Source organism: Crotalus tigris, unplaced genomic scaffold (genome assembly GCF_016545835.1).
Source record: "Crotalus tigris isolate CLP2741 ecotype Arizona unplaced genomic scaffold, ASM1654583v1 scf7180000024506.1728113, whole genome shotgun sequence".
Classification (NCBI taxonomy): domain Eukaryota; kingdom Metazoa; phylum Chordata; class Lepidosauria; order Squamata; family Viperidae; genus Crotalus; species Crotalus tigris.
The window spans coordinates 526,999-542,327 of NW_024100677.1; the positions used below are offsets into that span (position 1 = coordinate 526,999).

At 33.9% G+C, this 15,329-nt stretch overlaps 1 protein-coding gene across 20 annotated transcripts in view; it reads left to right on the forward strand.

Annotated features, from left to right (window-relative positions):
* EML5 (EMAP like 5) overlaps positions 1-15,329 on the forward strand; it is a 184,033-nt gene that overhangs the window by 78,119 nt on the left and 90,585 nt on the right. For 17 of the 20 annotated variants that reach the window (XR_005555511.1, XR_005555516.1, XR_005555513.1 and 14 more), the window contains exons 2-4: positions 4,337-4,496; positions 9,590-9,688; positions 10,121-10,189. Coding sequence is in view for 9 of the 20 variants with exons in the window: in XM_039333438.1 (XP_039189372.1) it covers positions 4,337-4,496; positions 9,590-9,688; positions 10,121-10,189 (328 nt within the window). In the remaining 11 variants the exon portion in view is untranslated. Of the gene's footprint in view, positions 1-4,138; positions 4,249-4,336; positions 4,497-7,167; positions 8,398-9,589; positions 9,689-10,120; positions 10,190-15,329 lie in introns of those variants that run through there. The other 3 variants (XR_005555519.1, XR_005555518.1, XR_005555520.1) reach the window with 2 other exon arrangements.

The following is a 15,329-nucleotide window of genomic DNA, read 5'->3' on the forward strand; positions in this document are numbered from 1 at the left end:
TTTTCCATTACTACCATACTTGCTTTTTTAGTTAAAACAATATCTATTGTTTTATTCAATATTTATCTATTATTCTCTTTCATTGATCAATAAACAAATCTGACATATTTACACCAGAGAAAACTATTTTTTCTCTGTCCTGGGCAATGGATTTTCATGATTCCTCCCATTAATTCAAATCAGTAAACTTGCAGAAGTTTACTGTTGATGTGTTATATAATCATGACCCATTTCTTCAAGCTTTTCAATATTGTCTTGTGCTATTTGTGCTGTATTATATGAATAAATAGAATCACACTTTTATATAACTAATGTTGGCAATCATAATATAATATTGGCAAAATCTTAGAAAATAATATTAAACACATTGTTTCGGAATTGGTTTTCACTTAGGTTTTAATAATTGTGTATTGCATTTGAATATATGTGTGTGTGTGTGTGTATGTGTATGTATATGTATGTATGTATGTATACATACACACACACACACACATACACACACACAACTTCCCAAGTAGAAATCAAACAATAATAAACTGAATTCTGAATTTCTATGGTCTTACATTTTCCCTTAAACATTAATCTTCCAAGCTCAAAATAAATGTTTTAAAATCTTTCATTAACTTTTTAAGAACTATCAGTAAAAATAGAGAATATTTTAAGAATGTTAATTTTGAAATATGATTTCAAATGATTTTTTATTGTATCACTCATATTTTAGTTCATAATTACATATAAATAAAAGTATATTTTCAATAGAGTATACCATTAATTGAAGCATCAGTGTCAAATAGATATTATAGCTGTATTTCCAATAAAAATTTGCTCTTTATAGTATATTGTATACTATACAATTATTGCTATTAGCATAACTGTACTATTGTTTTCTATACTAAGTGCATGTCATAAGGAATTAGTTGTTTATGTATTCCAACATTAATATGCATTAACTTGAATTTCTACCCTGTTTTTTAAATGCGATATTGCTACCATGTGCAGAAATTAGTAAGCGAGATTGTGGATCTGTGTGATTTTCTCTAGAGTAAGAAAAAAATCCAACAGCTAGGAAATGTCAATTTTATTTTAAAATAAACACACCATTATAACTCATAAAGCTACAAAGATAAATTTGATAAATCAACCTATCTAGGGAAACCTCATAAGTCAGTGAAGGACTCATTAGGATGTTCAGTGGTGGGATTTGAGCCTTTTTCATAGGATACAATACTCGTAAGAAAACTGAACAAAGCATTCTGTTCAGCAGTTGAGATTTCAGTCTTGTTGCAGCTGTATGGGCATGGCAGTCACCAATCTTACTGCAGGAACAGAAGCAAATTCCATGAACAGCAGGGGAGCTGTCCAGCACAAAGGGATACCATTCCAATATAGAAGGAAAACAAGCCAAGATTCTTGTCAAAACGGGAGCTGTCCAGCTTTGGTTTTAGATATTGGGTGGAGAGGTATGTGAGAAGAAGTACAGCAGTTTTAATATATTGCTGGATTCAGAGAGTTCCATGGCAAAGGGTTCTTCAGATTTGTTTAGCAAATAGCAGCAGAGCATGTATAGTTATCCAAAACTCTTAAATATGTAGAGAACCTTAAAGAAGGCAGTTTATATTCAGTAAGAAAGGATGTTTAGAATGAAAATCTAAGACATATCTTAGATCAGTAATATATCAATATTATAGTGGAAAAATTCTGAACACAGAAAGCAGTAGGGCACTAGATTATTTTGTATTATTACAGTATCAGCTTATTTCTACATTACCCTAATATCACTATATTACATTGCTATACATTACTTTGTGTACTTAGAAAATGTAGTAACTTCTCAGGTATTAGATTTGAAAAAAAATCAAAGATTAATATCTTTAGCCACTATATTTTGTTTTTCCAGTATTAAGAACATTAAAAGAGTAATAATGTATGGATTTATAGTCATTTAAATCTGGAGTGTAGTTGAAAGATGCTAGTTTCTAGTAGAAACATGTCATGTAATATCTAGCTCTCTGGAAATCTTTGTTAGTAGCATGTGAAAATGAATTAAAGAATACATGAACTTTTGAGAAAACTAGCTTAAAATGTAATTGTGTAGCATCTAGTTTTGTCTGTATATGTTTTCCTGAATTTTTCTGTGTAAAATGTTCTCAATTAATTTGCTCAACTGCAGTAAAGGATATAGGTATAGTTACTTCTCTCTTTGTATGAGATAGTAGGAAGCTGCCTTATTGTCAGGTACAATAACTATAGATTGAGTTGTAGCTCAATTTTCTTGCTCATACCTATACCCTAATGGCCAGCACTAAATTGGCACTAGATAAAGGTCAACAGAATTCAATGGATTTGGATCTCTTGTGGCAATGCAAAGACTTTAAATTGTTTAACTTTGCCGTCCAGCTTTGCTTGCTCTTTTAAAAACAAGGGATCCTACTTTCTGTTGAAAATGATTGGTTTTATATCATTTTTTTATTTTAAAATATTTACAATGAATTAAAATGAAGAAAGCATTAAAATGTGTAGTATGTTTAGAGTAACTAAGTTAAATCAACAGATTGAGCAGCTGAAGGCATAAAATAATAATTTAAAATTTATTCTTTACATGTAGATAAATTAATGGGATAATTAAGCTACAACAAATTATGCAGCTTATTTTGAAAATCAACCATATTTTTGCTGTTAAACAATTAATGGGCTGTAGACATAGTGACATTTAGAATAAATAAATAAATAAATTAGAATAAAAATATTTATTGACTGAGGTTGATACAGTGTATTTTATAGATTGATATTTGTTAAATGACTGCAAATCACTTACTGCATCTTCCTAAATTAGCAACAATAACACAGTTTTACAGATGGGACATATCAAAGCAAAAAAGAAAGCTGACTTCATCTGATGAGGCCATTGGTTTCTGATCCTTAAAGGTGATTTCACCAGGAGTTCTCTACCTTTTTGTTCTAGAACATATTTCAAAATATGAGAAACTATCATGCATCCCACCCATAAAATAGTCATGAAGTCCTCCCTAATCACATAAACAAATCTCTTGCTCAAGAAGCTGAGGTTAGTCAGAGCTTTCAAACCACTTTCTTGCTTTTGTAAAGCATTGAAAAAATCATTTCCCTAAAATATCCCCCAAACCTAATGGTTTTCAGAGAAATATTCATATTGAACAGTAACATAAAATAAGATCCTAGCACTTTGAGGATATGGGGCAAGGAGAGAAGAGGGAGAAAGCAGAAGAACAGAAGCTTGTTTGATTTATCTATTTCTGTGGGACCGCTTCCAATGCCACTTCACTTAGGTGGTCAGTTGGCAAACTGAGAGTCCCCTTTACTATGTGAGAGCAGGTTATGACTTGCCTGTTTTGGATATAGTGGGGAAGCCTTTGAGTAGCTTTCTTTCTCTAAAGAAAGGAATCATTTCTTTTTTTAAAGACTGTTCCTCTCTGTATCAGGAAAGTGGATTATTTCCAGCTTTCTTCAGAATGGTCTTCAAGGGCAGTCCCATGTTATTGTGGAATGGGAACTAGGAAGACCATGCCAAATTTTGCATTTAAGACTGTTCTGTAAAACTTTGAAAGTACAAAGTCCATTCTAGGAAACAGAAAATTCTTGAGAACGTTCTTCTTTTGCCAGGAGTCAGCAGTGACATGTCAGCTTTTTAGCATCTGTCATGATTATTTGGATAGGACTTCCAGATATCTGGTAGATTTGCAACCACATTGTTATGGTTGTTATGTTACTATGAACTGAACTTATATAATTGGTTCTCACACATAAATACTCTGTAGTACTTTAGAGTGAAAAAACATAGTATATAGAATACATATGCCATCAATCAAATGTGCCTAATCCCATGGTGAATGAGTGAAACTTTTAGCTCTGAAAGTAAATAATAAAGTTGTAAATCCACATTTGTTTCTATATACTGTTTCTCCGGATGATGAAGAATAAGTAATAGCACATCATGTGACATCTAGAAGCTCAAGTGTGAATAAATCCTTGTATTCTTAAGTGAGTTATTTGTTATCCTTGGATTATGTAGATTATGAAAGATATTGGCAGGATGTAGTTTACAAGTAATGATTTTCTTTCTTCCATGCTTCTGTTCTTTGCCAATTTACCATTTGAAAAGTATTCGTAAAAGCAATTCCTTTGAGGTGCTGCAGTTCTGTTCAACTAGAAAGTTGTTTGCAGAAAAGTTCATAGAGCTTGTTATACTGAAGTTCAGAATAATAATTCCAGGTATGTTTAAGACATGCAGTGAAATTCGGACTATAGATGACCTGTTTCAAAAGTTATTAACTTTTGTTTATTCTTCTTTTTTTCCAAGCCTTGCTTTACACCCTGATCGAGTATTGGTAGCAACAGGTCAAGTTGGGAAAGAACCATATATCTGTGTTTGGGACACCTACACTGTACAAACTGTATCAATAATGAAAGATGTTCATACACATGGTATAGCTTGCTTGGCATTTGATGTAGATGGTCAGGTATGTATATGTATTAAATATTCTGTTTAATTTCTGCATAATTTGCTGCACATTCTACTAGCTGCATAGACTAGCTTTGGATGATACATTGAGATATTTAGTTTTTAAAATAAATATATAGAAGCATTCGTAAACATGCTAGGAAAATTAAGGCTTATTTACATAGTTACGTAAACATGCTGAGAAAATTAAGGCTTATGTACATAGTTAAAAATGGTCTATCATTCTAATAATTAAATTGCATTATATAGCAATAGCAATACCACTTAGACTTATATACCACCACAATGCTTTGCAGCCCTCTCTAAGTGGTTTACAGAATCACCATATTGCCCTCTGGGTCCTCATTTTACCAACCTTAGAAGGATGGAAAGCTGAGTCAACCTTGAGCCAGTCAGACTTGAACTGCCAAACTGCTAGCAGTTGGAAGTCATCAGAAGTAGCCTGCAGTTCTAACCATTGCGTCACCACCGCTCAGTAATATAGCACAATATTGTCTAAATTCAGCTAAAAGAAGTCCCTGTGGATTTTACTTGGCTAATTGTTGCAAATTATAGGGGGTGGTGCTCATCTTCATTTCTATGGTCATGTGTCCAGTATGACATCATGAAGCACTGTTATCTTCCCAGTAGAGTGTTGTTTATTTATCTACTTGCATTTGCATTCTTTCAAACTGCTAGGTTGGCGGGAGCTGGGGTGAGGAGGGTGCTCACATTGTCACGTGCTGCTCAGGTCTCGATCTTTGGTTTCTGGTTTTCCAGTTGACAAGCCCAGTGTCTTAATTGTTGAGCTATTGTGCCACCTAGCTTAGCTTTTGTATAAGAGTGAAATTCTGAATTTCACAATCAGCTTCATAATTCTGTAGAAAAACTAAGCTCCTAAAGTTATCCTGAGGCTTTAGAAGAAAAATAGTTAAAGGTAATCCTCAGCTTATGATCAGTTGCATATTGACTATTTGAAGTTTTGTCGGGCCCTCAAAAGATACTTACAACCCACTTTCAAAGTTCCAATGGCTTTCCCCTTACAGTCACATGACTGCATTTTGGGCACCAGGCAAAAAGATGTTTGCAATGTCCTGTGGTCATATGACAGTGATTTACTGTTGTTTTTGCTGAAAACCTTTGTTTAGTTCCATTTTTTGGGAAAAAATGTTCCATAACGAACAATGGGTTCATTTAACAACTGCGATGTTCCCTTAATGACTTTGAATTCACTTAATGTATATGGAGATGTACTTAATAAACATTGCAAAAAAAGGTTGTAAATCAAGAGTTATCTAGTCCAGAGGTCCCTAACTTATGGGCTGTGGCCCATTACCAGGCCATGGCCTCTTGGCCACCAGGCTGCATGAGTGGCTGGCCAGTGCGCACACGCATGTGTGTGCATTCACTGCCCTTTGCACCAGTGTTAGCCAAGCTGTGAGCCTCTCACTGGCACTTGCCGAGCTGCAAGCTGCATGTCTCTCACTGGCCAAACCGTGAGCCTCTCGCCGCCGCTAGCCAAGCCACGAGCCTCTTGCCGCCGCTAGCTGAGCCGTGCACCGGTGCTAGCAGCCCCATTTACGGAGTGCACATGCTCATGGCCCCATTTGGCACACACTCACACAGCCACTTGTGTCTGTGTGCATATGCGCATAAAGGTTCCTGCCCCTCCCTTTCCCACCAGGCCGCCAAGGTTGGGGACCCCTGATCTAATCAATGCTCTCTAACCCTAAATAAACATAAAAAATAAGTTTTTAAGACTGCAAAACCTGCACTCACTCATTCATATGTATGTGGTACTTTGTTTCACAGGATGTCCTTATTAATAAATCAAACCAAACTCTCATTTTCCCCTCCTAAAAGCCACATACAAATATTTTATTTGTCTGTATACCTCACATGGTTATTTAATTTAGGCAAGCATTATGATTCTCCATTGATATAATTTACACTATAGTTTCAAAGTGTTACTTTTAAAATAAAATGTTTATTTTAAATAAATTGCTGAAACATATATGGTGTTATCCATATGGAAACACTATGGAAAATTTTAATTCATCTACCATTTCTGTCACTCCCATATGGCACTAGATATGAGGACAAATGCCAGTTAGAAAATATGCAGAAAACATATCTGCCTATTTATTTTACTCTGAAATTCTATGAATTTCATCTAATTTCTCTAAATGAAAAATTGAAGAACAAGGTTATGACACTTAAAATTCTAAATCCAAAATCAATAAGTTCTGTCTTTAGTCAGGATGGTACTGTTTAAAAGTAAGATGTAGACATACTAAAAAGCACTGAAACCCTCTCCAAACTTTTCCATTGTGCTTAAATTCTGAATTTATTATTTTATTATTTTTAATTTTTCAGTCACTACAGGTAGTTCTCGACTTACAATAGTTTGTTTAGTGACCATTCAAAGTTATAACGGCACTGGAAAAGGTGACGTATGACCATTTTTCACGCTTATGACCATTGCCACATCCCATGGTCATGTGATTTACATTCAATTGTTTGACAAGTGGTTCATATTTATGATGGTTACAGTTTCCTAGTGTCATGTGATCATCTTTAGCAATCTTCTAATAAGCAAAATCAATGGGGAAGCCAGGTTCACTTAACCATTTTACTAATTTAACAACTGAAGTGATTCACTTAACAAATGTGGCAAGAAAAATCATAAAATGGGGTAAAACTCACTTAACAAATTTCTCACTTAACAGCATACATTTTGGTCTCAATTGTGGTCCTAAGTTGAGGACTACCTGTATTTGAAGCTATTTGAAAAAATAAAATTTCTAAAGGGACACTTATTATGTATTAAAATTTCTATTCTGTGACAAAGCAATTTCTATTTTTATCTATCTTCCTGACTGATTACCCACTCACAATTTTCTTCTTCAAGCTTTTTACTGTCTTTAGATTTCCCAGTAGAGCGTCTTTTTAGAATGCATTTTGCCTTTTTTTTCTTGTCTTATGTAAACTTTGTTTCATGCCTTTTAACCAGGGTCAATAATGTCAAAATGGTGGGTATGACAGCAAACAAGGGTCTACTCTGTTTTAAGAGGCATCGTAAGGTGGCCTAGAAATATTCTTAATAACCAATTAAAAAGATATCCCAACAGCACCCACTATTTGATTGAACACCCCTCATAGTCACATATTTGAATTGTGTTTAAAGTACCGTGAATATTTTAAATTGAATAATGCATTAGTCACTGGTCTGATTAGAATATATCCTAACTGGTTTTAGACTGAATCAGAGGTCCCTAATATGATTGTAAACCCAGAAGAGAAGCTTATTTTGAAAGTATATCTATCATTGATCACTAGTAGCAATCATTCAAAATCTTCCACCTTTTTTTAGTCTAACACAAATTGAATGATACCAACATGAATAAAATTAGGGAATGAAGTCTGACAAATTTTAAACCTATAGAAGCAGTGGTTTATGTTCTAGGTATCTTTACAGACTGATTTTGCTATTTAATATAAAAAGTTAGCATTTTTATTCTGTGATGAAATTATACAACTGTTTATATAGATTATCTTTCCTTGTAGGATCCAGTTTGGCACAGTTAATTATTAATAGGCTGAAAGGAGAAATATGCAAGAATCTAAAATATTACTTAACTTCTGAGGGTTGATTACAAGCTGGGGAGTCCAAAAGGCAAGGTGGTGGTTGTGACCGCATTATCAAATTCCCACTCTTTTAAAAAAAATTGTCGTGCCTTTTTAATCTCCCCCACCCCGTGACTTTGCTTCCAGTAAAGAGCATTTGTTTCTGTTTTGCCTATTTTGTCAGCAGCATTTATGAAAATGACATACAAAGATGCCCTTTGTGAATACATATCTGAAAGTTCAGAAAGACAGTAATAGTGTCAGTCCAGTAGAAATATAAAGTCTTCAATTTTGTGAGTAGAATGTGGATGATTCACTTCTTCCTTCTTTCATAGTTGTTTGTTTATTTTGAAGATGGTAATTTGCATTAAATTACATACATCATAGATATGTAATTATAGTTAATTATATCTCCAAATAATTTTATTTCATAATTAAATTTATTGGGAAGTATAATTAATAAAAATATTTAAGAGTCTCCCATGACATGCTAAATTGGTAGCAAAGTCATACAATTTAATAGAATATATAATGAAAATGAATGTACAACAGAGAAGCAAAAGTTGAAGATTCAGCATTTTCCAAGTTGGCATACTATATTGCAACCCTTTATTTCCCCCAAAATAATCTAACACAACTCTTTTAATATTTTTATTTCCAAAGAAGAAATAAAGGGCACTGAATTCTAGAAAAATCCTACATCAGTATCCCTTTCATTGAACTTTGTGGTAGCAGATTTGCGGTTTAAAACATTCAAACTGAAGGCTCAACTACAAAACTGCAGTTTTCTCAACCTGGTATTTTTTATATGTGATAGAGTTTTAAGGCAAAATATGTCAAATTTTGCAGATTAATTTTCTTCCTGGAAATCTATCTATCTATCTATCTATCTATCTATCTATCTATCTATCTATCTATCTATCTATCTATCTATCTATCTATCTATCTATCTATCTATCTACCTATTTTATAAGATTCAAATCAGATTGGATTTCAGAAGAATGAGTTGGGTACCTCCTGAATGGTACCTCCTGCATCTATTTAAATCAACTAGTATTTAGTCAAATCCAAAGCATACATCTAGTTGAAAACTTTGTAAAATGATGTTTTCCAAAGCTGCAGAAGAGAGAATCTGATTTATCACTAACCATTATTAGTAAGTTTTTCCTTATAACTGCGTTGAACCTTATAATACAACTTCCTTTCTCCTTCTTTATAAGGTGCTGAATATTATTCATCAATCTCCCCATTAAAAAACATGACAAATGATTTCTGAAGGGGACTGAAGCAATATAACATTACTGAAGCTTCTCCATGTAGTTTTTTGGATTTCACCCTGTCTCTACAGAACTCTGTGATACATTATTTTCTTTTTCAAATACTGTATTCTTAATATTCTCACCCTAATTGAATCATTCAGAATGTATTATCATTTGAATATTAATATTTTCTTTTATTCTCCTTTAATATTTTGGGAATTGTTAGCGTCTGCTTTCAGTTGGTTTGGATTCAAAAAATACAGTCTGTGTCTGGGATTGGAGAAAAGGAAAAATGTTATCTATGGCTCCTGGTCACACTGATAGAGTAGGTATAATTTTATTTAATTTCTGTGTATATTGTAAGAACCTTTTTCTATGTCGGGCAACTATTTCTAGAGCACCACAAATAAGTGACAATGCATAGTTTATACTTCTGATTCTATATAAGGCTTTTACACATATTTGTTTAAGAAGAAATTATGATGAATTAAATATAGTTAGTATTATTTTTATGTATTATATTTCTTGCAAAGAGCTTTGATTGGCTTTCATTTAAGTTAACAAGCTTATCTGCTAGTATTATAAATCTACAAATATTTAAGAAGTTTAAGAAAACCTATTGGACAAAATATGTCCAGGAAAACCTTATCTAATTATCAGATTAGGGGATGTGGATATATTTCTGTAAATATGTTTGCTTTTCTCTATAATTAATGTTATTTTCAAGACCAACATTTTTTCTCTGTCCCCTGTTCAGATATTTGACATTTCTTGGGATTTGTACCAACCAAACAAACTTGTTAGCTGTGGTGTAAAACATATTAAGGTAAGAAAACATATATTTCAGTTCTGCTTCTATTTTATCGCAACAGATCTTTTCTACCCTTGTGAATGTACTTTATTTTTAATTGCTTAGTCTTTGAGGTGTTCTGTAAGTCCTTAGTCTTCTAGGAGTGGAGTGGTTTCCAAATGTGATACTAAAAAATAAATAAAATAAACCATTTTTATACAAACAAGATAGGATACTTCAGGGATGAACTGAAGATGGTTTTATTTAGAGCCATGGTGGTGCAGTGGTTAGAATGCAGTATTGCAGGGTAATTCTGTCAACTGCCAGCAGTTCGATCTTCACCGACTCATGGTTGACTCAGCCATCCATCCTTCCGAGGTCAGTAAAATAAGGACCCAAATTGTTGGGGGCAACATGCTGACTCTGCAAACCACTTAGAGAGGGCTGTAAAGTACTATGAAGCAGTATATAAATCTAAATGCTATTGCTATTTATTTATACAATTTATAAACCACCATTTATTTTTTCATTCATTTATAAAATTTATACACCACCAATCTTACCTCAAGGTAAGTCTGGATGGTTTTTAATCATGCAGTGATGCAGTAATAAGTTTAATTCCAGTTGGCTCTATTGTGGAAATGTCCTTTCCCTGTCACTGGATACTCCATCTCCTTGGCTACAGTATTTGGCACAAAATTATTTAAACCAAAATCTTATTAGTCAGCATAAGCAGTTCCTCTCCTGTCAAAACAAAATAAAATTAATTATAAAAGCTAAGTTATTTGCAACTGTTCTTTAATTGAGTTACACAACGGCCACAAGTTGGAATCAACCTAACTAATTGGATTGTCCTAGAAGAAGCTGTTGGTAGTTTTGCATTTCTAGAAGTGAGAGGGACACAGAGGTAATGCTTTTTTGTGGAAATTCCTGCGGTTTGGAACAGCCTTCCAGCCAAGATCAGAAAGGTTCTCTATGTGTATTCATTTCAGGAAATGCTGAAGATGGAGCTGTTCCAAAGAGCTTTTGGGCACTGAGCAGCTGTCATCAGGGTTTTTTGTATTGTTGGTCTTTGGTTTTCATTGAATGATCATTATTAATTTATTAGTACACTATTAATATTTATTCTGGATGTTTTGTGTTATGAACATTTTTGGTTAACGAGCTGGAGTGCTACAAGATTATAGTGATTACTGATTGAATGAATAAATACGTAACTATAAGATTATATAGAAAATGCTGTTCAATATATTTCAACACAGTGCTCGATAGAGCAGAAATCACAACAGAATCAAAGCTTTTCTGAATGAAGTCATGTTTGCTGTCCATCCAAAATCAGGCAATGATTGTTTCTAAGGAGCCCAAGTGGTTCAGTGGTTAGAATGCAGTACTGCAAGCAAACTCTGGCCACAACCTGGAGTTCAATCCTGATGGGGCTCAAGGTTAATTCAGCCTTCCATCCTTCCGATGTCGGTGAAATGAGGGCGCACCATGCCGACTCTATAAATCTTCCAGAGAGTGCTGTAAAGCTCTATGGGACAGTATATAAGTCTAAGTGCTATTACTATTGCTAATATTAATACTCCCTATGAAGCCATTTCAAATTTTGGATACCGCAGCTTGAAAAAAAAAAACCAGAATTATCCTGTATAATCAACTGTGTGACAAGAGAAAAGAGATCGCTTGCTATTCAGCATGCCATCTGGAGAGAGGGAACCAAAGAATAGTTCTTCTAAGAAAAGAAAGAATATCTAACAAGGAAATTATAAGTGCTTGAACTTTCAGACAAGGTTTGAATTCTTTAGGAAAGGATTCAGTTACCAGACAGAAAGAGTTAATAAAATCTATTATTGCTATTATCAAATCTGTATCTAGAAATATTTCCAAACTGTAAATATATTATACTCCATTCAGAGTAAGGTGAATGCTTGATTCAAGAGTATCACAATATATAATATATAAAATAATAGTAATTTATTAACTTGAGCTTTATTTTAAATTGCTGCTATATACTTGTTTATAGTCTATTGGCTTAAAAAAATTGGGTCTAGTCATGTGGGTGCCTCGACTTACAGCCATCATGACTTATCAGTGGCATTTCTGGGTTCCATTACAATTGTAAGTGGAGGACTATGTGTATTGCATAAATATTTTCCAGGTATCATTTGTGAGTCATCTATCTTTGTACTATGAAAGCTAATAAAATGTTGCAAAGGTAGGAATTTCATCAAGAAGAAGAAGCAATGAATTTTTATCTGGTGGCCTGAAATTTTTTTTCAAATGCTTCACTTTACTAGAAATGTAAGGGCTATGTTTATAGATATTGGAATATTTCAGATATGGGCAAAAATTATTTTCAGACTGTGTCTTCAAACATGGCATGTTAGGTGAGCAAATTATCTAGAAACAGAAAATCAACAGTTCAGTTATATACTTTGTCTTGAAAACTGAGCACTAAAACTATAATTGAAGTTAGAAAGGATCATTGACTAGGTTTGAATTGTAGTCAGCCACAAATATTTTTCACTTAGCTAGTTATTTCCAACCATTAACTCTCTTTGGTTCTTGCTAATGGTGGGGATCAAGATACCAAGTATAATGTGTGGTTAATGTTGCAGGCTAGAGTTAATAAGAATGCAGTCTTAGCTATTCTTATATACCAAAAATAAGCTGTGATCCTTTCTGTTCCTGAAACAGACCACTGCATTGTTTGGAAAATCTCCTTGTATGAGAAGAAATGGAAGAATTTGTCATATCAGATCTTAAACAGCTTACAGAGAAAATATTAATTAAAATTTTCTCCTTCTTAGAGATCTGCTACTCCATTTCCACGAAGATCATTAAAAAAAGGACAAGCAGCTGGCTGTCAGACAATACTTATACAGACTATTTTTCTACTTATTTTATATCTATTAATTTTCCTTTCTATAGGAAAAGGTGCAACCAGTAGTTTTTCAGCAGCCTTCACTGGAAGCTCTAGACTGCTGTCCTTATTAATCTAATTATTATTGACACTATTATATAAAAGTAGTATTTTATGTCTTACCTTAACTTATTTTAGAACATATTACAGAATTTATTAAAATAATTTAAATAGGAATTTGTATCTCAATTTTTAAATAGGCCTGATTTTTTAAATTTAAAATCTTACTTAATATCAGTTTTTTAAAAAAAAAAATAATTTTAATCTCTTCAGATCATAGAAGTGAATGGCGCACTCAACCTTTGCTTAGTCCAAAGCGCATTTCATAATGCATCTATATAATATTTTAAAGGCCAGATTCAACCCTCTTTATTAAGACAAGTACTTACAGTTTAATCTGCTGTTCTGTTCCCATTAAATGCATATTAACTAGCTTCAATGGGTTCACTGTTCCTGCCTAAAATTGCAGAGTCAATCTTCCAATAAAAAATTTCTGCTAACAAACTTTTATAGAACACTTTGTCTGTGATAAACTTTATTGTAGGAATGAGCAATTTTTAAATAAATTTCTTAACATTTTTAGCTGTAATGAGTTTCTGAAAGTAGAATAAAAAAACAGGACAATTTGGTGTGTCTCACAACACTGAGAAGGCTAAATACATGTTTTCTATCTGATTTTATTATTTAAATATTGGATAGTAAACATATAATTTTGTTTAATTATATACAATTAGTTTAATTACTATTGCTCTCTCATTTATATAATATAAAATACTATTTCTGTGTTAGAATTCTATCAAAGCCTATTCATTTTATAAAATGAATTAATTATAGGCAATACTTTTAGGTTTTATTTATTTTTATTTTGTAAAAAATATTCTGTTAATAAATTCTCAAGTCTAAGCATCCTTGCTTTCTGCTTTAATTCCCATTCAATCATTTACTTGCTCTTAGGTATCATACCTCAACAAAGTTGATCCAGGTGCTGGTTAAGTTTTATTGGGAATGCATAGTACTGCAGATGGACAACCTGAGTCAAAACTCTTCCATTAAGTCTCAGGATTCCATCCTCCATTAACCTTTCAGCATGGCCTGCATAATTTCGCAGAATTAATTTCTGAGTTAACCCTTTCTTCTCTTGCAAAATGTATTATTTGTCAGTTTGACTTTGAATGCAAACCCCAGATTACAATGGAAGGGAGTGTTATTTCTAAATACTTACTTCCCTAGACTCCTTCCTGTTTCTCAGAATGACTGATCTTCTGTGGCTGTAAATTGATGCCTGCCTTCCTCAGATGCAAACAGTATCTCAAGTTATTTATAAAACAAATTGTATCTGTATATTACAGACGGCAGCACCCAATTGAAGAATCATAAGATTGAAATTGGCTCTTAAGGCCACTGTCGCAATGCAGAAGTTAAAACATTCCTGAGAGAGAGAGAGTTGTCTAATCTTTGCTTGTGCATATCTCTACTTTTCTTGGCAATATTTACGTTGCAAAATATTCTTATATTAAGCAGGACAGAGTTGGTTTGGTGCAGGTAACTGGTAATATGGAAAAAATGGAAGCATGTCATTCAGATGCATTGGCTGCTAAAACCTGAGGACATACAGAAATGCTAACAGCCAGCCAGCCAGCAGCTGGTGCAGTTAGTCCTCCATTTACAACCACAATTGAGACCAAAATTTCTGTTGCTAAATGAGATAGTTGTTAAGTGAGTTTTGCTTCATAGTTATTGTTGAGTCCTTCGCGGAAATGTAAGACACGAGAAGCAGTTGTAGTTCTCAGTTTTCTTTATTCTGCATTCAGCTTACAAGTAGATGGCTTCAGCAGCTCCCAAAACCTCCCAGCTTCTTATATAGACATTTCCCGGGTCAATGCGATACTTTTCCCGCGCCAGCACCCGCGCATGCGCACGGCGCTGGCGACAGCCTGTCTGGTCCCGGGCAGCTTTGCACCTGCCCGGGACCGCCTGCAAACGCCCCGAGCCGTTTGCAAGGCTCGGGACATAACACCCCTTTCCCCCGGGCTAAAACTACTACCAACATATAATCATTATTTTATGCAGTGTTCTGCTTCTCAGTGCTCCTATCGTTACCTGGCTTTTGTTTAGCCAGCAGTGTTATGTAATCCTCTAAGTATTTAGGAGACTTCCTTGCTCTCTGTGACCTTCTCAGCTCTGGGTTTCTGACAGGTGTTCCCTGACTGAGGGGTGACAAGAGCCTTTTCCCCTTATCATGCCTTGGTGCCT